Here is a 21,750-nt window from a genome sequence, read left to right as displayed (position 1 = left end):
TCTTTCGAGCTATAGCATAAGCCCACACTTTCCTAGTTGCATCATCAATGAATGTCACATAGTATTCAGCCCCGCCTAATGACCGTCGTGTAGGCATGAAAGTCATGAGAGAAATACTCTCCATCATTGTCAGTCCGTAGGCATTTTAAGCGTTCTACCTGGCTGATTCTCAACCAAGGCCAGCCATTTCTGAAATACCTGAAACACATCACTCTTCCGAGCTATGGCATAAGCCCACACTTTCCTAGTTGCATCATCAATGAATGTCACATAGTATTCAGCCCCGCCTAATGACCGTGTAGGCATGGGACCACATACGTCTGAATGCACCAAATCAAGCATTTCAAACTCTTTCTTTCCCCTTCTTTTATGGGCTGATTTAGTATGCTTTCCATAGAGACAGTGCTCACAAAATTCAAAATCAGAGAAACTCAAATGCGGTACATAACCCAAATGGCATAAGAGTTTCATTCCATTCTGGCTCATGTGCCCCAACCTGCAATGCCACAAAGAAGTGCTTGGCTGCTCGGTTATTGCAACAACATGATCAAATACCCCTGATACATGTAAGGGATACAAAGTCCCACACTTGGCACCCCTGGCCAAAAGCATAGAGCCCTTTTGAATTTTCCAACTCTGAAAGCCAAAAGTGGTGTGAAAACCAGCATCATCTAGCTGACCCACTGAAATAAGACTCTTGGTCAACTTAGGCACATGTCTCACATGTTTCAAAACAAATGCAGACCCATTTGCAAAAGAAAACTTTATGTCACCTGCTCCCACTATGTCACATGCATAGTCATTTCCAAGATGCACACAACCTGTCTTTCCACTATCATAAGTGGAGAACCATTCCCAATGGGAGTAACATGGAATGAAGCACCAGCATCCAAAATCCAATCCTCGGAATATGCATCATCTGAAGTGGTAAGCAACTCTGCAGATAAACTAGACATGAAGAGAACATCATTGTCACTATCATGTGTGACTGCATTGATCTCCTCGATCTTCACTTTTCCTTTGTCCTCCCTTGGACTCTCTTCCTTTTTTATTTGCACCCCAATTTGCATTCTTTTTCTTATCCTTTTGCTCTCTTTTCAGCTTGTAGCAATCCTTTTTCATATGGCCCTTCTTGCCACAATGGTAACCCTCAATGTTCCGTGCCCTGGATTTGCTACGAGACTTCCCTCTTTCTTGGGACTTCCCCCTGAACTGTGATCTACCCCTTTGCACATTTAAGGCTGCATCCTGCTTATTGCTATCCATAGACTTCCGTCTAATCTCCTCGGCCAATAAGCTACCCACAACATCATCAAATTTCAGTACTCCACCAGGTGCAGAGTTACTGACAGCTGTACGGAAGGTATCCCATGAGGATGGCAATGAACATAAGAGAAATATTACCTTAGTCTCCGCATGAAAATTCATCTTTTGAGCCTGAAGCTGGCTGAAAATAATATTGAATTCATTCAATTGAGAAGCAATGGAGACCCCTTCCTTCATCTGCAGCTCAAACAACCTCTTCATGAGGTAAACTTTATTAGAGGCAGTTTCCTTCTCATAAGTGACACACAGTTTCTTCCACAAATCTTCCGTAGTCTGCTCATTTACTACTGTGAAATAAACTGACTCTGCAAGATGAAGTCTAATAGTAGACTTTGCTAATGCATCCAACTCATTCCAATCATCCTCAGACATATCCACAGGCTTAGCTTCAATCCCTGCCAAGGGTTTAATCTGCTTCTTTTGAATAAGCACATCCCTTATTTGTTCTTTCCATAAAGAAAAGTTTGTCCCATCAAACTTTTTAATGCTGAAAAACTCCTTTTCAGGCATGGAAGAGGATGCCATGATGCAAATAAAGCAAAATCCCAAATGCTAGTGCCTGCAAGAGAGAATCACACCAAATACCAAGTGCACCCAAATGTGTATGCCACAATAGAGTGAAATATCACAAAAAACTCAAAGCTCAAAGCATCAAAAGATGCATCTGACTCATGTGCATATACTATGCATCCATATGAGCAAATCTGGCCCAAAAGAAAATGCCAATAAGTGCCAAATGACTCAAGCATAAACACCGTCCATTGGCATATGCATCAATTATATCTCATCCAAGAGAGCATAGCACTATCAGTGCATCACCAACAATGTGTCAAAGCTGTCCCTCAGCATAAAATACCATCCATGTGCAAAGCGTCCATAAAAAATAGCATCCCACAAGGCAATTTGGGCCTATCAGCGCATCCAACAAGGACCGCAATGCATCCAAATGGCCTATAAATCATCCGCAACCCAATGCATACCACAAATGAGCGCACACTGCTCAAACTACAACCAGAGTGATCTGCATAAGGTATGCTCAAGAAATCATAGTCCCACGGGAATGAGCGCTACTAAAAATAGAACCTGAGATGCCTCAAAACATGGGCGCAATTGCATAATCAGAATCAGCAAGAAAATCTGCAAATATCTCTCTTCTGCCAGAACTCCAAAATCCCAACCGATGAGTGAGAAATGGGAGTCAACACTTATCCACTGCCATGTGGCATAAATCTAAGGTTTCAAAACCTTAGAATGAAAAATGCATAACAGAGAGACGAAATCGAATACACAGAGATCTATAACTCTGAAAATCCTCCACCAAATCACGCAAGAACTGATAGGTAGGGGTTTTTGGGCTTCCGGAACGCAATGGGACAGACGGTTTTGGAAACCGTGGTCTCAATCACTGGGTCCAACACACGGACTGAAAAACGTTTTTGGAAACAGAGCTGTTTGTAAACTCCACCGGAGTGCGAATGATGAGCAACATAGAAGTTTTAGGACCTCCTAAGTCCACCGGAACTGACAGATCTGTAAATGGTTGCTCCAAACTTAAGTTCCAACACCCGGGCAAAAAACGTAGGAACTGACACAGTGAGTCAGAAATCCACTGAAATGATCCCAGATTCAAGAATGAAGGTGTTTCCAAGCTCCTGAAGTAATGTGGACACCAAAAGCAAGCAATAGTTGCCTTTACAAGTCAATACGGAGTCAATACGGAGTCTCTGTCATCGAACGGAACAGGAAAAAGCTCAAAAAACGACTTTTTCTTTGAAAGCTCTTAACAGGCTCTCAAAACCACTTCACAAAGCCAAAGTGACTTTTCCAAAGGTTCCTCCAAGGTCTCTGCACACTCGGATGCAAGTAAAGTCACCCACAAAGCTTCTCCTTCCTCCCACAGAGCTACTGAGCTTCAAGCATTCACGCACGCTTAGCTAGATCACCCGGGCTCTGATACCAGTTGAGAGTGCTCTCAACGGAAGCAAGAACGGAAGAAGGAAAGAGAGAGACAGAGAGCCACACAAGTTTTGGTGGGTGCAGAACCACCCTAATCTTCTTTTTCATTCATTTATATATGTGTTTGAGTATTGTACATAACTAGGGTTAAGGCACAGTGACCTTTAACCCCCACATGTATTCCCCCATTGTGCATGTGAGAAAGCCTCAAGTGAGACTCCTTCCCTCTCTCCCACTATCTTCACAAGGAAAGATCAAGGTAGAGCAATTGCCTATGCAAGATGCAGGTGCAGAACACCTTGATGACCAATTTAACAAAGAGCTAGCATCACTAGTCATGCATAATGCAGCCACACGTTTTGAGCACCACTAGTCATGCATAGTGCACCCACCCGTTTCGAGCATCACAATTTGGAGGAATGCCTGCCTCACTAATAGTCATGTATAGCACACCCACACGTTTTGAGCACCATGAATAAATTGCATGAATAAAAGTCCCAAGAGATACTTGCTTTGATCCACACAGATGGCACCCTCATCACAAAAAGAGTAAAATGCATTAGCCACTTACAAAAGAAACAAGCACTCTTAGCACATGGCACAAAAGAAATAGGCACTCTTAGCACATGGCACTAAATTGGCACTATCAAACTGGGACCTGATTCATGTGTGAAATTCTAGGGTGAAGACAGTCATCAATAAGGTTGGAAAAAGGCCTACAATGCCATCGACAAAGCGACACCATGCCAAACGGCCCAAACCTCAACCTCAATAGCCCTCCTCAAATCACCAACCTGAAGAAGGACAAGGTCCAAAATCACCAACCTAGAGGTCATCACCAAAATTATCATGGCTAGTGGTTTTGGATAGTGATACTGAGGAGAAAATAAATGCAACATTCCAAGAAGATATGCCACAGAACCTAAGGACCCTAGATTCATGAGAGATCAAGGTAGAGCAATTGCCTATGTAGGATGCAGGTGTAGAACACCTTGATGACCAATCCAACAAAGAGCTAGCAACAGATGAAACAATATAGCTTGTATGGCCAAGAGTCTCAAAGTTCACCATGTCACCCGATGCATTCAACTTCTTACAGTCAAAGGATCTAGGGAGCCTTTTTGATAAGCTAAAATCCTTCTTACCAAGACCTGCTATGATAACATACATTTGTCAATTCATAACATCACATAAAAGTAGAGAGTTGGAGAAAGATAAGTATGGCACAATAACATCTAAAGAAAAGCCCTTACATATCTCTCTCAGTAGATCCACTATGCAAGAAGCTTTCTCATTTCTAGAGGCACAAGAAGAATACCCAAAGAAACATTTGGATGCAAGATTCTCTGAGATTCATGATTTATTCCCACCTAACACAAAGTCATAGAGCTTGGGAATACGCCATGATATAATTCTAGATCCCATATGCAAATAAACATTTGGATGCAAGATTCTTTGAGATTTTGGATTTATTCCCACCTAACACAAAGTCACGGAGCGGGGGAATATGCCATGATATGATTCTAATCCTGGGTCCCATATGCAAAGAGGCAGCCAAGTTTTTGGCTACCTCTTCCTCTCCCCCAAGACCACATATTCCTCTGATCTCCCTTGAGTTTTCAATGGAAGACACCATTAATAATTCCACCAATGAGCTTTAAGAATTGGATAATCCAAATCGCACACCCACATGTGAGTTGCAACAAGATACATATAGGATTCCCATGCCTAGTAATCCCATTGGCAATTTTTGGAGGCAATACCTAAACATGCAGTCAAGAGGAGGATGGGACCTCTTCGGAATTTCAATGAGTATCCACCAAGTGCAAATCACTCCAAACATTAGCAACAAATTGGAGCCATAGCTTGCTTGGCGCAGACCAAAGTTGCTCAATGAAAAGTACCTCCTTGAATACTTACAAGCTCCGTCTTTCTTTTGCAGACATCACACATTTGACATGGTACCTCGTTGCTATTGGTGGGATGCCAATCATCATGATTCAAATAGTGCAGATGCTCGTCCAATTGGCCGTTAATCAATAGAAAACTCTAAAATCAAATGGACAAGCCAGGAAACACTCATCAGAGCCTTGGAAAAACATGCATCAATTATGCAAGGCAGTTCTAACAAAACACTCAAGGAAAGAGCAAAATAAAGTGAAGCCTTAGTAGTAATCCTGGAGGTGTCCCTCACCATTGATGACGATTTGTCCAACCTCAGCTTCAATCCAAATCATCAGATAGATGCTCAAACAACAAGTCACCTCTTTCAAAGAGCCATATCTCTTCTTTATCTCTTCAAAGGCATTATGTTGTTTGTTCGAAGAAATGGTTGACACTGGCTTCTTAAGAATAGAGCAAGCAATCTAAGGTGTTCGTGGATTACAAGGAAAAGATCGACAACAAGCTCGCTCCATCTATCACCACTGCCATCTTTACCATACTCATTGGGTAAAGACAACCATAGCATAACATTGTCTACAGATTCAACCATAACTTGAGGACGGGTAACCAAATCGGTCTAGGGCATTCCTCCTTCGTCTTCCTCCACCCTCCTCCTCTTTCCTCCTCCCTCTTCCTCCACCCTCCTCCTCCTCCCTCCTCCCTCTTCCTCCTCCTCCCTCCTCCCTAACCTTGGAACTCCTAGATAGCTCTCTCAACCTTGTCCCCTTTTTGAACCCTGAAGTGCCCTTCTAGACCCTTGAACTCCCATGGAGGTGAGAGCCTCCATCAATTGTTATGATCAAGCTCTATTTCTCACCCGCGCATGCATGAGACCTATTTTCCACACTTTAGCTTACACCTCTCACTGGAATACAACCCGAGGACCTATGCTACAATGAGCGATGACACGACTGTAGGTGACCAACACCCTCGGAACCTGCACTTGGGAGAAACAATGACAATATATATGTTGATACTCATAGTGTTTAGTGTGATGATTATGAGTTGTAGGCTGCTTGCTTCCTCCAGATCGTATTTCGTTGCAATAGAGTGAGCCATGGGAAACATTCCAATAGAGGGGCCTCAATTTTATGGGTCCATTCTGAATTACAACTTCACTCAACAAGTATATCCTTATAGGTACAGATTATTCTACAAAATAGACCGAGGCTAAGGTTCCTTAGCTTAGACTCCAACCAAGTTCCTTTTTGAAAATATTATCTACAGATATGGATGTCCATTTGATTTTCTTAGTGATCAAGGCACTCATTTTATGAATGAAGTATTTGAGTTACTGAAAGAGAATTTATAGTCATACACAGAGTTGCTACAACATACTACCCTAGGTGTAATGGACAAGCTGAACGCATCAAAGAGATTGGGATGCAAAACTTCATGCCGCATTATGGGCTTATAAAAAAGCCACAATAAATTTGACCCCATTTAGGATATATTTTGTATTAGAAGCTATTGTTCTTATTGTGTTCCTAGTCCCAAGTCTATGCATTTCTAGTGATCATCATCTTGGTGAAATAAAAGCAATCAAGAGACAATTGCAAGCAGTGGCTGCAAAATTAGCTAGATGAGCTATGCATACAAACTGTGTGGTCACAGCTAGGGGATCCAAAGGAGGAGAAAAGCCTGGCATACCAATATATCGCTTGAAATTTTTTGAAAAAGGAATGTTGGTGCTGCTATATAATGAAAAGTTTAGAGAATTGAAAACCAATCTCAAACTTGGTTAGACTAGGCTATACAAGCTGATTGGTGTTCATGTCAATGGTACAGTTCAATTGGGTGATTTGCAAAGTCAAGTGATTCTCAAGTTGATCAATGGAAGCTGAGTTAAGCCATACCAAGCTGCCACAATGAGTTTGATAACAATGAGTAGTTAATAGTACCTAGATAGATTCCATGTTGGAGAGTGTTCTTAAACTCATTGCAACTAAGGATAATCATGAGAGTAACAACAAGTTTGTTCCAACTGAGCTGTCACATGGGACACTGATGTGGCAGTGTATCTCGTCCAACTGAGCTATCACATGGGACACTAATGTAACAGTAGCAAGTTTGTTCCAACTGAGATGTCACATGGGACACTAATGTGGCAGTGTATCTTGTCCAATGAGGCATTGCTACATGTAGAAAGGAGGAGTATGATGATCCATTGATACATGCACAAATGAGGAGTATGAGGATCCATTTTTTCACAATGCAAACTCTCATTGCCTAAACTCCTTACTCCTCACTTTAGATATGGCTTCAATTGGTTTTCCATCTCACTCCGATGCTACTACGATCATCTTATCATGCTCAAGTGTTGAGTTTGACACATTGAGTTAAGAACTTTGAAGCAAAGACCTTCCATTAGGCATAGGTTACTGAATTTGTAAGGCTCTCACCACAAAATTGTAGACTTTCTTCCAAATTTTAATAGAGTACATCGGATTGAAGAAAAGCCTTGGCTGCATTCCGAGGACCTATGTGGCTAAGTCCAGAGAGGAGCCAGGTCATTGCAAGATTGGTCACACATTTTGCATGATCTTGTATAGGTCAGTGTTAAGAGTTGTCAAATGGCAGAGACACCTCAAATTGAAGGATCAACACCACAATTCTTGTTTACAAATGCATCGAGTGAATCTCAAGGAGCCAGTGGTTCAGGATTAGTTGGAGGCTTGTTGACTCTTAAAGACCTCATCGTTTCAGAGAAGGCACACAATTTAGAGTCTTTATCTAAACCTCCCCAAACTCCTCCTCTTCCAAGTAAAATCTCCTAGCGGACTCGGTCTACTACCCTTCAGCTTCATAGAAAATCCCTCTTGCCTATTCCTAGATCCCCTCATTCTTCACCTTCCACTCATGAGCTAGTGTTTTCTCTTGAAGCAATCTCTGATCCACCTCCGTCAACTCCAGTAGCCTCTTAGGATATTACCTCTTCACCTGGTCCTGAGCCACAACCCTCTCCTCCTAAAATTGAAGCCTTACCAATTTAGTCTATAGAGTAGCTACAAGGTGATAGGCAAGGTTAATCATGTGGAAATGAGACTACCATAGGTGGATAGCCTATCAATTTCATGACTATAGATCAAAGTCCTCCAACAAACACTGAGAAGCCGAGCAGTGAGCTGATCCTTGTGCAAGCTCAAATGAGGAGGGAAAGGAAGGTGATGCAAGTGTCCAGCCACTGATTTAAAAAAATCCACCCAAAAACAATGAGGGACATGGTAATATAGGTACCAAGCAACAAGTGGCAGAGTAGTCGCTAAAGATCGATGATGAGTCGAAATAGACTAATCTCCTACTCGGCCTTAAACTACCAACTCAACAACTAAAGACATGGAGGTAGGCACCGAGATTGTTCATTTTTTGCCAATTGTTAAGGAAGATATTTAAGCGATGGTGGACAACAAGGGAAAAGGTATTATCAGTGAAGCAATAGGCTCAAGTGATTAGCTGAATCTTGGACTCCAATCACACATAGGTCAGTACTTTACTAGGGCAAGCCACTTTGACAAGGGAACACAAACCTTACCCCTCCACTATTTTTTCACTGACGACTCGGTGCTTTAGAGAATTACAAATTTTGGGGATTATAGTATAGAAGAGTAAGGAAAAGGTACTACACATGAGCATGATAACTCAACATGGCCATGACTATCTTTAGAACATATGAGAGAACTTATGGAAGTCTCAGATGCCCTACAAAAGCTTGACACAGCCTTGATATTTTTACAACATGTGAGGGAACTTATGGAAATCAACCCCCCAAGACTTCGTACAAAACATGGTCTAATAGGTCCCCGTCCATGTAAACCATATTAGATGGGCACCATCCTTAGCATGGGCCTTAAGGTAGGTTACATGGAGGCATGTGCGAGGTATCATTCTTATTAGAGATTTGCACGTTCGAATAAGGCACCCTAAAGCATGTTTTTTCACTCTTGTGCATGATGGGTAGTAAGAATCATGGTTTAATGCATCCCCGACCATGCAAACAATTTTCAATGGGCATCATTCTTTGTACTAGTCTTAAAGTGGGTGAATTTGCAACATGTGCAAAGTATCATGTCCATCAGAGACTCGCATGTTTGAATATTGCACCCCAAAGCCACTTTTTGACCCATGTGCATAATGGGTGGTGGAAAACATGGTATAATGCATCCCCCAACCATGCAAACCCTCTTTGATGGGCATGATTTTTTGCACGGGAGTTAAGTTGAATGACATGGAGGTTCTTGGAAAGTATCATGTCCATCGAAGACTCATGTGTTCAAATAAGGCAAGAGCAAAGTAATGAATAGCAATACCATAGTGTACTTTCCTTTTCCATATATACCTCATCCATATGTCCCCAATCTGCAAAAATGCAACATGAAGTTTTAAAAATGGCCTGACATAACCCAAAAAAGATCCTCCATTGATCACTAACTTGCTTCTAAATTACATGCTTATTGTTTTATAATAAAGTCTGTTTTTTTAGCATGACGAGTGGTGAAAAACATGGTATAATGTATCCCTGACCATAAAAACCATATTTATTGGGCATGAAAATTTGCAAGTGCCTTAAAGTGGATGCATTTGAGATGCATGCACATTATTGTGGCCATAGGGACTCATACAATTGAATAATTTGCAAGTGCCTTAAAGTGGATGCATTTGAGATACATGCACATTATTGTGGCCATAGGGACTCACACAATTGAATAAGCCACCTTGACGACCTCTTTATAGCTATGAGGGCAGTAGTTGGATCAACGTAGTTGGTGGAACTGGCCAGTTAACCTAGTCGATGAAGCCGACCAGTCAACCTAGTCGATGGAATTGACTAGTCGTCCATGGAATATTCAAGGAATATTTCCTATACCGTCACCTCAGGGGCTCTCGCCCCTGAACCACCACTAGGGGGGCCAGTGGCCCCTCTGGGACCCCCCAGTTGGGGGCCAGCTAGCCCCCAAGTCCCAACAAGAATAAGGGGCTCCCACATAATCACTTTTCTACCATCAACGATCTCATTGATAGACCTCATCTGACATGCAAGTCAGGATCCATCCAGTGTCCCGAGCTCACACATGGCTTCTCCTCATATGGGGGCCTTAGAACTTGAGCACCTTGGACCACTGGTGGTTACTAGGAGGGTGGGGCATTGAGCATATCTAACATTCATATCACTAACTTTATGGCCCATGAAAAGTATTGTTCCATCAGATATCATTTGCATGGTCGGCAATGTATTTAGGGGTTAAGGTTTAATGTATAGGGTTTAGAGTTTAGGCTATAGAGGTTAGGGTTTAGGATATCGAGTTCAAGGTTTAGGGTATATGATATAGAATTTAGGATGTAGGATTTAAGCAAAATGGGATGAAAATGATATTTGCAATATCTATCAAATTGGCACACAAGAAAAGGTATACTTCAGAGGGAAGATAAAGAGAGTTAAGATTCTAAGACAAACACATAAGGTGAAGGGTACAAAGATTTGGATATCTGAGGAGCTCAATTCGATCCAACTCAAAAGGCAAGCAAATGCCCAGTTTATCGAGATGGGCAAGAACTGATTAGGGACTTTAAATTCAAACCCAAAGACCCTCGACTGCCACATTGCCAATGATAGACAAGACATGTAGGTGTTGTCCTCATGATGAACCTCTACCTCACTATACATTTGAGTACCATTAAGCGGCAACACATGCACCGTGTGTACTTATTTTTGTGGAGGTTTATTTGGGGCTTTAGCTTCCGCCTGTTTGTATTTAGGATAGTTTCAAGTAGCATGGTCTTTGCCCAAACATTTGAAGCAAAGGTTTTCGTGCTTGGCCTTTTCAAAATCCTCTTTCCTCAAGATAGGATATTTTTGTGTTTGAGGTTTCTTAGGTTGTGCCCGAGAAACCTCCTTCTTGAAGTGCCCCTTCCTTGAAATTTGTTGAACTCAGGAACAAAACCTGTTTGTTCTAAAGTTCTAGCTTTGGATTTCCCATCGTGTCATTGTATATTTGGGCATACTTAATTGATTCTTCAAAATTCTTGGGAGAATTTCTTCTCACCTCGACCTTATAGGTGTCTTTCAGACCTCTCATAAAACCCCTTATCTTTTGGAATTCATCAATTCCTTTCAACTTAAGGACTGCCTCCCTATAGTTTGCTATGTATTGGACTAGAGTATTTTTACTCATGCTACAGTATCCCAAGCCTCCCACACTCATTCTAGGTCATTTTCAAGTAATAACTCTATTAAGAAGGCTTGTTCAAATTCAGCTGAATACCTAGGGATCCTATCATTTTCCCTAGGCTCATCCACCATTTACATGTAAACCTTATTTCCAAGAGAAAGACTCGTTACCACAACTTGATTTTTAGGAGGGGTATTCTTGAGTCGATGGAAGTCTTGCCATTCTTGCAAGAACGTATTAATCATGCCCTTGTTGTGTTCTTTTTCTTCCCCATTGAAAATTGGTGGTTTCAAGTCCTTAAGTATGTTAGAGGTTTCTTTAAATCGAGAGATGGCCCTCTCAACTTGACCAAGAGAAGTCGATGATTGCGCTATAGGAGTAACCGATTGAGAATCGGATAACTTGGACATGGCTTCGGTTAGAGTTTCGTCTCCAACTGCTTTTCGATACTTTGTGTTCAAGTTTCTAGTTTAGTGAATTCCCTATATAGAATTCCATAATCACCATAATCAACGTCCTCCATTTCCATATTGTCCTCTTGAATTTTGTTATGCGCTTCCTGATGCATTTTCTCTTCCATAATTGCCTTCCTTTTCTAGCCCTTTCCTCTCTCTCCATGATGGTCTCCTCTCTTTTTGGAGTTGTCATTTTAAAAATGCAAATTTTCTAGAAAATATAAAGCAAAAAGCTTTTTCGAGAGAAAAATATGATGGGCCACTAACCTGGTAGTTGTTCGAGGTTTTGGATTTGTCTTCGAAATCGACTTGCTCTTTTCCTTCACGTGCAATTTTTATTTCTTTTCTTTTAGTCCCACTTGTAATTACACTTTCTTTGATCTCAATCTCCAAAACCCTGATTCTAAGTACTTTTGTTTTTAAGTTGGTGAGGCTAACAACTAGAAAGGCTATGGGTAATGAACCTAAGAGAGAGAGAGGGGAGTCAAAACAACTTAATGTCCTTTGAAAAGAGAGGGGGGGTGGGCCTTGAGACTTTGGAGGGGTATAAAAGATTATGGTGATGTGGCTTTTTCTTAAGGTTTATGGACCTTTGATGACATGGCTTTAGCTTCTGTGTAGGTCGCTATGTTGAGTCGGCGCCCTTTTAATGCATGATCGAAATAAACGATGCCTTGCCCTTCTCTCTTTACTCAATCCAAAACACCAGGATGTCATCAACTTTTGCATCCACTTGAGGTTCCAGCATTGCTCTTGGGAAGGTATAACGCTGCCTTTGTGTTCTCACTGTCAAGCTCTCTTGGGCTTCCTGCCTTACCATAATCACGCTATGGGATTCCACGATTATGGCTGACGTAACACCCAGAAATTTGTGGATCCGCAAATTTTTTACTACATTGATGCATTAGCTCAGTTCCAGAAGGAAGTTATGGCTCATAACCAATTGTTGTTGGAACTTGCAAATGACTGTAGACTCCCAAATCCCTAGTTCTTTTCCAAGGCAAAGATGAATGGTAGTAAGAAAGAAATGCTCAAGATTACTCTACTCCAGGTTTCCACAAGACTCTACATATTGTCTTTTTCCACTACTGTCATGCTTAGCTCCGGACTTTTCTATTACTGCTCTCCCTTGTTTGGGATGGAGAATTTTGTACTATTGGATCAAAATGCAAAAACTAATGATATAATATACAACAAACACTTATTTTGCCAAAAAAAAATAGAGAAGACTTGGGTATTAAATTCAAATTTTCCTCAGCATCTCATCCCCAAATTTGATGAAGCAGCAAATTGTGGAAGTATAGACTTGTTAAAAGCATAAGTGCGTGATCAACAACATGAGTGGATTCGTTTTTTGTGCATTCTTGAATTTGCTCATAACATCAAGCACCATTCCACATGAAAGGCACCTTTTAAGATATTTTATGGGTTACATGAATGAATTTAAGTGATCACAAAGAAGCCTGGGAAGTAAAGGTTAAGGTGGCAATAAGAAGGCTCTAGGAAAGGTAAGAGAAAAAGAACACCGATGACCTTTAATTACAATGCATGCCTTTGCTTTTTTGTGCACACTTTGTTTTTAACCTTTGAGTCTTTAAGGGCACCCTGTGCTCCCTTGTTATGCAACATGTAGGTTTTATGGGGGATTGCCTTATTCTTAGCTTTGCAATCTTGATCATTAGTGATATAGCTAGGAGTTGTACATTGATTAGTGTGATTTCTTTTGGAAAAGATTTATTCGCACTGGCTCTCCTAGAGACAGTGCTTTAGGATTGAGTTGAGTGGGAGTTTTGTGATTATTCTTAGTTTTTAAGGAATTTTTATTATTAGGAATTTCTTAATCTACTTTTAGATGGCTGTTGGCTTTTCAACTTTTAGCTTGTGTGTGGCTGTTGGCTTTTTAACTTTTAGCTTGTGTGTGCAGTCAACGTGAGAGCATGCAAATAACTATAGAACCTTGGTAAAGCCTACTGGATCTTGCGAGTCCTCAAAGCGTTTCTTTTTTATTATTTCTTCCTAAACAATTGACAATGTCTAAAGACCCGTAAAACCCACGAGTTGGAGCCAAGTGCTTTCGTGCATACATTGCTTGTTTAAAGCTATTTTAAACTAGCTTGGGGAATGATTTTTGAAAGTGGACATGCGTGCGTGCTCGTGCGTGCGCACACACGCATGCACGTGCATGCATGCGTGCACACATGTAAATGTTTTTGTCAACCCTCCCCATACATGATTCTTGGTGTAATCATATCCCCACTTGTGAGGATGAACGCCCTGTTGCCCAAGTGGTGGTCAGATAGACTAAAGTTGCTAGTCTCTGTGGCAGACCGTAGGTGTGTGAGAAGACTATGCCAACAAATCTGTGGTGGAGGCGAGGGTGGTGCCAGGGGGGCAAACTCGAGAGTCCTCCTAGACCATCTATGTGTATCAATTGCTATAAATGAGGCTAGTTGTTAAGCTTTGATGCACCATGCTACAATTGCAAACCTAGCCGTTGGCTTCCCGCCCAAGGATGGCTACCGAGGAGGATAGCGCAGTGAAAGAGCCTCTTGACCTCATTCGTCTCAGCCTCGATGAACGAATTTACGTCAAGCTCCGATCCGACAGAGAGCTCCGCGGAAAGCTTCATGTAAGTAAATCCCTTTCTTAACTTGATGTTATCAACAAGTCCTTTACTCCATTCAAACGGATTTATCTGCCTTTTTCGCTCATCTCGTAGGCATACGATCAACACCTCAATATGATTCTCGGAGACGTGGAGGAGATCATCACATCGGTGGAAATTGACGACGAAACGTATGAAGAGATTGTCCGGGTAAGCCTCGTATAATCAACGATAAAAAACGAATGCCTTTAGGTTTAGACTAGCTAATTAACCGAAGGCATACGACCTGCATGGAATTCTGCGCTCAAATGACCCGTTTCTCATCAAGTACAGGCAGTAGACAAATTCTTGCTTGCCAAAGGACACTGTAGGTGTGCAGTATCGTGCGACAAAATTAGGAAATTATACTTTTCACCTTTCCATGCCGCCCTATAGAAAATTTCCTTCATCAGCAATCGTTCTGATTGCTTTCTTATCTTCAAGCCTGTCAAACAGTCTAGGTCTAAGAGGAAACATTGTGTCAAAAATCGAGCGTCTGGCCTGGAATTAAGAAACATCGAGGTATGTAGTTGTGCATCCAGTACAACACGATCTGCACGGTCCAATCCTTTTTTTTACATGCATGAGTGGCAGATTTGGATGTTCAATGATATTGTCTTCTCTACTGAAATTTTGCGCCTGTGGCTCATTCAAGCTTGCAGCTTCACACACATGGATGATGTTGTCTCCTCTAGGCATTGTGCGCCTTGTGACTAATCTACGCTTAGATGCATGGAGGATGGTGAGGGGTAGGAATGGTGATGTAGTTCCTAAATATGGCACCTTAGGGCTCTCCTTAAGGTTCTCTACTTTCTCCAAAAACAGGAGAGGGGTTGCAATGTAGCATGCATGTTGAGGAGAGCATGCATAATTCAAGAACACATAATCCCTTAATCAAGATCTTTATCACAGCAATTAATGGCCTTTGGCTTGTGGCTTCATTCTCTAGCTCCTTGGCTAACTTGGTTGGTACTTGGAGATTCCAACCTTAGGATCCTGATCTCTTGCTGATATGAATTTTTTGCGCAGGTTTGAGCCTTGCTTGCTTGGCTGCTTAGGCATTAATGGTGAGGAGGGCTTGGTTAGATAGAGTTCATGGCACAAGCATTTGGGCCAAAAAGGTGTGAATGTAAAGGTGGTAGTCACTCCTTGTTTTTCGATGGTGGCATAATTTGCTAACGCCCAATTGTGATTAAGTAGACTAGACCATAGTCTATCAATCTTTTTTGAAGCAAATATGCTGCTCATTGAGAGTATAGGATTTTCTTGTACATTGGCTGCTTTCAGGCCCCTCTATGATTTGGTTCACTAAACTTATTGACACGACCCCCGCACTCCTAAAACCTCTGACCTGCAAGCAAACAGGAACACACCAACCATGACACCTATGAGATACGATCCCGAATCATGAGATGTCTCCTCCGAGCCACGAGCTGAGCTACTGGCACAAACTCCCAACCAGATCCTGACTAGCTTGGTGTCCCATACCACTAGGTGGCACCTAGAGGCCTTGGATCTACTGCTGGGCCTTGGGCTACACTAAGATGCAGGCGCGCATTCGAGTCAATCCAAGATCAGACCTTACACTAAGAAACTAGACTTGCTGCCTTCGGCTCTCCAAAAATTGAATCTCTAGGCTCCTTTTATAGGCTCGGGCCCAATATGCCAAAAACAACAAAGAGCTAAATATGGTTCGTACCCTTGTCGCCTAGCCCTAAGCCTCCCCAGGCTACTTGAGCTAGTCTTGTGTACCTCAATACACGTCAGATACCAATCCGTGCACGTGACATACTTCCCCTTTAAAAACTCACTCCTGAGTTCGCAAGAAAACTGGAGAATGTTCTTGGAGGTTAGGTAATGTCTTCCATATTGCATCCTCCTCAACACGATCCTTCCACTTGATCTTGTATTCCGTGATGTGTCTTTCACGAAATTCAAGAATACTTTCAGGTTTGTGTGGAATAAAAGTCAAATCAGTAACTTATATTATTTCTTGAGGAGAAACAAGTTGATCATCTGCACCCAGTAACTCTTTCAATCGACTGACATGAAAAACTTCTTGTACTTTAACATCAGGTGGCAATTCTAATTTATATGCAATTGGTCCAATTCTTTTAATAATCTTGAACGGACCGAAATATGAGGGGGATAATTTCGGAACCAAATCAGTACTTAGGGCCTTTCTAGTCTTCTTTTGCTACATGCATGGAGTTTGTGATATTTCATATCATTCTCTTTAACATTTTTCGATGTAGCTTCTTGATAGCTTTGTTTGTACTTGTTCTTCATAGACTTCTTTTAGTTCATGAGGTTATAGCCCGGGGTTTATGGGTATGGATGAAACTACACCTATGTGCTTTGAGCTTTCTCGAAGTTGGCTAGTGCTTGTATAACTTGCCAAGCAAACTAGAGCATATTCTCCAGGCAATCAAGAAAAGTGAGGGCTGCTTTGTAAATGTCCATCTTGTGCTTGACCTAGGATGAGTATCGTCTGAAATAAATCTCCGTAGTTTCTCATTATTTCAGACTCTGTAGGTTCTTAGATTCTGAATTAGTTGTAGAAGGAATTTTGGATTATCAATGTCTTTCAAGGTGATTATTTCCCGTTGCTGAGAGGGAGTCTTGTTTTGTAGGTTTCATAGTTTCTGTTCTTGATGTTATTCAAATGCTAAGATTGTGATCATCAGGCTAATTTTTTTCCCCTGCTTGTTTCTTTCTCCTAGGTGATTGGTGCTTATCAAAGTGCCATCTTTTTTTTTTTTGCAGACCAGCAAAAGACACGTTCCGTACCTGTTTGTCCGTGGAGATGGTGTCATTTTGGTTTCTCCTCCCCTTCGGGAAACTTGATTGTGCTGGTTGAAGACAATATGTATGTGTTCGTTCTGATTTTCATTTCAAAATATGGGTGACACATTGTTTGGTCTTATATCCTGCTGTTTTCACCCATAAATTGTACTTCCACTTACGAAATTTTCTTTTAGAAGTTCCAACAGATGGCCATGTCAGAACACAATTGCAGGTACAAGAACTTTTCCTGTTATCTTTTGAGGGCAGTTGGTATAGCCTGCTACTTTGGTCAAATGTTCTAACAATTAAGGCTTGTCCCAATATTCTTGGCAAGCTGTTTGCTGTCGGCCAAAATCTTTCTGCAAATCACTGTATGTGGGGGTTGGTTTTGAATTGGCCTTGTACTAGTACAGCTATTACCTTTTACCATAAAAATACTGTATGGGGAATTGAATATATTTTTAGCAACAGGATGATGTTTTGATTCGAGAGAACTTTGTCGTGAACTGAGTCATTCTTTTCATGGGTAAAATTCTGAATTCGATTCAATGTGTGTTTGGGGTAGTCCTTGAGGTATATCTATAGGAGCTTTAGCACTTTTAAGGTTAGATTAATGGAGCTTGACATGCTCTCCATATGTCTGTTCTGAAACAAAAAAGATGAAAGGTGGTGAAATGTTGGAGGGGTCTTTGCTGCCAGGATGATTTTATCAATTGGGTATAAGAATCTGACAGATATTATATGGTTTGAAGTGCCAACGAGTACTTTAAACTGTTCTTTTTTTTTGGGGAGGGGAAAGAGAAATCTTTATTAAAATAAGAAAATAGGTGAAAAGTTAGAGCTTGAGAGGCTAGGCAAGAGCATATAGCTCAGACCATCGACTATAATATGTTATAACATTAAGAATATTCATTTTAGCTTCCCAAAGTAGATCTGAAGATTTTGGCATTGCCAGATCCTGATAATATGCCACACCGGAAACTATGTGTCATTCAAATCCCCTTTGTCTCCAAGTAAACCTTGCCTCCATTTAAAGGGCACCATTAAATTAGCATTGGCACACCACTTTTTGATCCCTTGCCATAGTGAGCGAACAACTAAACATTCCCAAAATAAGTGGAAATGATTTTCCAAATCCACTTTGTAGAGTACACAAGTAGGTGAAATGCGCTTCCACTTGCCTAGACAATCTTTAGTGGATAGCTTGCATACAAGAAGACACCACAATTAAAAGTTAAGGCGTCGATGGAGTATCAAACCGAACTTTGACCAAAGGAAATGCCCAAATGCCTAGCCCATCTCTTCCAAGCAAGCCATGTCAACATTGGTATATTGCTAAATTTGCTCAATGGTTTACCCTTTTGGCTCATCCACCCTTTGAGATAATTAGGCATCGTGAGCACGGAGTTGGTGGGCCAATTTGCTCTTAATCGGGAGAAAGTGGAACAGATAAAAGCCGCTCCCTTGTATCAATTGGAATTGCTTTGTTAGATTGTCAATGGTCGCCAAGTGTTGAGCCTTGAACTCCATAGAGTATGCCAAGAAGTGATACCCTTGTTATATAATGCTTTAGAAAGGTGAGGGTTTATTTGAATGGGCACGACTCTGTAGAGAAAGGGTTCTCTGTTCAAACAACAGTTCAACCCAAGCAATCCATCTCTTGTGAATGGGGGAGCACCCTGCCATTACGAATCCTGTAACTTTTGCTTCCATATGGTGACAAGCTTTGTAGAATGTCAGACTGGGGGACCTTGATTGGAAATGGAGATAGTAGTAATTCTTGCCACCTTGCACTACCATCGTAAGACCCAACGTGCCCTCCTTTTCAATCCAATGATGGGCAATAGTCGCCCAAGGTTGTTGAGTGTGAAAGTGTAAGATCCACTTGTTGCATAATCTGTCACAGTTCTCCTTGAATAGTTGTAGTCCTAAACAACCAGAATCCTTGCAAGCCATGGCGTAATTCCAAGCAAAGGAATTCCATAAGAAATCCTTTGCAAGACGTATTGAGAGAAGGACAACACTGTGGAAACAAAAACCATCATTGGGCCAAGATATGTTTTAGAACTGCTACCCATTTGACCAAAGAGAGCTTCTTCTCCTGCCAATTCAGTAAATTTGCTCTAACTTAGCAAAGTACCCACTCCAATCGTTGCTTCATTGTAATGCCTATACCCAAGGGGCAGCCAAGATATCGATATACTGTTCCAAATGGAATATGATCAAAGTCATATCGAGCCATCCAATCATGCGTAGCGTCCCAAAGATCATGTAACATGGTTGTTTTGGACATAATTGATTTTCGAGTCAGAGACACATGCAAACTCAGAGCAAATTTTCAAAAGCTTGTCAATATTAACTTGATCAGCTTCAAGAATATGTGTGTGTTATCGTCAGCAAAAAACTGAGAGGGGACAAGAAAGCCCTGCAGTAGCTGCAATCTATGGAGAGTTTTGAAAATCAATTAGCTAAAGAAGAGGCTCAGTAACAAAAGCAAATAACAGGGGGCAAATGGGCACCCTTGTTGCACAGACCTCTTGAGAGGGAATGTGTCATGTAAATATCCGTCAATGGAGACTGTGGCAGTAAGAATCTGCGTTAGGCGAGAGAAACCTTGTCCACATCACCTTGAGTATAAACTCACGGTCGTAGACTTTCTCAAGATTCAGGTTCAAAAGGACAAGGCACCGAACCAACAATTTTCGATAAATGTCCAGCAAAGACTTTAGCTATAGCTTCATCACCTGTTACCTCAGCTTCGAATTCATCTTGAATAATAGAGATGGTTTCTCTCTTTTTTTTTGTCCTTGAAAAAGAATTCGGAACGGCAATCGCCCAAGTATGATGCTGGAGTGCGTGAAGAAAGAATTCAATTGCAGATAGAAAAGGGACTAGTATGGGTCCTGCTGTGGCAAATTTATTAGGCTTTCCCGGGTATTGGTTGCCATATTATGTGAGAATCTTAATTGTTAGGCCTTCTATCTCCCAAAGGCTTTACATACAAGGGTGATAGAGGCAAGGCATGTCTCCCATCGTCAAATGGGGCAGAAGAATTTCCATCGAACCGATCGCCTAGCTGAAAGTATAGCACTATCAAATCTGGGATTGCCAAAGTGTCTAATATTCATCTTAAAGGGTTGCGGACCTCATGTAGTATGAATTGATGATATGCATTGAAAACACAGTAATAGAGGTAGGTGATTAGAAGAAACTGAGTGGTGTAAGAACTCACCCTAGACGTGAGGCTCTATCTATCAGCCATTACTGTGAAAAATACACATGATTCAATCTGGCTGCACTCCAAGAAAGATCGCTGTGTGTATTATGCCATGTAAAAAGCCGAGCATCAGGTATGTTATTGAAGTAGCACCAGTCTATCAACAAGCAGTTAGTAGTATACTTATCCTAGGCAGGAAGTTCTAAGGACGAGAGCTCAACACCTGGATGCGATCTGTCAGTTGGTAGAGCTGTCATTTTCCAATCGCCTACAAAGATGAGAGATCGATCTTGAAAAAGCGTTGTGAGTTCCACAACACAATGCTCTCATGAGAAGAGTTGGAGGCGTAAATGGATACAATATATACAAGACTACCTTGTATTTGTACTTAATACAGCTAGGAAATATCCACAATCGCTTACAGCAAAAACTGATGTCTGCATTGCCTCACGAACTCACAATGCAGTACCACTACGTCCTCTGATAGGACAATTGGAAAAAAGCAAGAAGACATGTGTTTGAAGGCTTCCCAACTTCCCAAATCATTCTCACCTGTTTAAGCTCCTATAAAGCATCTATATCAGGTTGTTCTGCAAGAATATTGCTGAGTGCCACCTTTTGTTTCCAGCGCTCACAAATACCACACACATCCTAGCTTGGCAGGCGAAAGGGATTCATGAGATTAGTCATCATCAGGTGGAAGATTCTCATCCTCATCCATAAATGCCAACAAAGGTGCATAAATATTTGTAAAAGCTACTGACTTTCCTGTAGCCCCTTTTGCACATCGAAGAGAAGTGGCTTGAGCAGAGACACTAGGGTTCGGATTGCTAGGGGGAGGTTGCAGCTACTTTAAACTGTTAGCTGTCTTCCATCATTTAAATATGTGGGAATTGCTATAGGACATCACAATGCTCTCATGAGAAGAGTTGGAGGCATTAATGAATACAATTATATACAAGACTACCTTGTATTTGTACTTAGACAGCTAGGAAATATCCACAATCGCTTACAGCAAAAACTGATGTCTGCATTGCCTCACGAACTCACAATGCAGTACCACTACGTCCTCTGATAGGACAATTGGAAAAAAGCAAGAAGACATGTGTTTGAAGGCTTCCCAAATCATTCTCACCTGTTCAAGCTCCTATAAAGCATCTATATCAGGTTGTTCTGCAAGAATACTGCTGAGCGCCACCTTTTGTTTCCAGCGCTCACAAATACCACACACATCCTAGCTTGGCAGGCGAAAGA

The 21,750-nt window shown here is 41.4% G+C and overlaps 1 protein-coding gene across 2 annotated transcripts; it reads left to right on the top strand.

The window, feature by feature from the left end:
* Window positions 1-14,218: 14,218 nt before the first annotated feature.
* On the top strand, window positions 14,219-17,759 carry LOC147902255 (sm-like protein LSM3A). 2 transcript variants are annotated; one of them, XM_087375077.1, is made up of 3 exons: window positions 14,219-14,477; window positions 14,568-14,663; window positions 17,264-17,759. In XM_087375077.1, exons 1-3 carry the CDS (start codon window positions 14,361-14,363, stop codon window positions 17,399-17,401), a joined length of 351 nt encoding a protein of 116 aa, XP_087231203.1. In that variant the 5' UTR covers window positions 14,219-14,360; the 3' UTR covers window positions 17,402-17,759. The 2 variants fall into 2 exon arrangements, with proteins under 2 accessions (XP_087231203.1, XP_087231204.1); XM_087375078.1 differs by having other exon boundaries at window positions 14,224-14,477; window positions 17,259-17,757.
* Window positions 17,760-21,750: the final 3,991 nt, after the last annotated feature.

Source organism: Dipteris shenzhenensis, chromosome 5, assembly GCF_047967505.1.
Source record: "Dipteris shenzhenensis isolate YYH24624 ecotype China chromosome 5, Dip_SZ_1.0, whole genome shotgun sequence".
Taxonomy (NCBI): domain Eukaryota; kingdom Viridiplantae; phylum Streptophyta; class Polypodiopsida; order Gleicheniales; family Dipteridaceae; genus Dipteris; species Dipteris shenzhenensis.
Note: the sequence above shows the minus strand (reverse complement) of the source record. Positions and strands in the feature narration are given on the sequence as shown.

What these genes read in the sequence shown, in the direction of transcription:
- LOC147902255 (XM_087375077.1), top strand. Translation starts at nt 14,361, where the DNA reads ATGGCTACCGAGGAGGATAGCGCAGTGAAAGAGCCTCTTGACCTCATT. An exon ending in AGCTCCGCGGAAAGCTTCAT is followed by an intron (nt 14,478 to 14,567) that starts GTAAGTAAATCC and finishes CTCATCTCGTAG; the next exon opens with GCATACGATCAACACCTCAA. An exon ending in CGTATGAAGAGATTGTCCGG is followed by an intron (nt 14,664 to 17,263) that starts GTAAGCCTCGTA and finishes TTTGCAGACCAG; the next exon opens with CAAAAGACACGTTCCGTACC.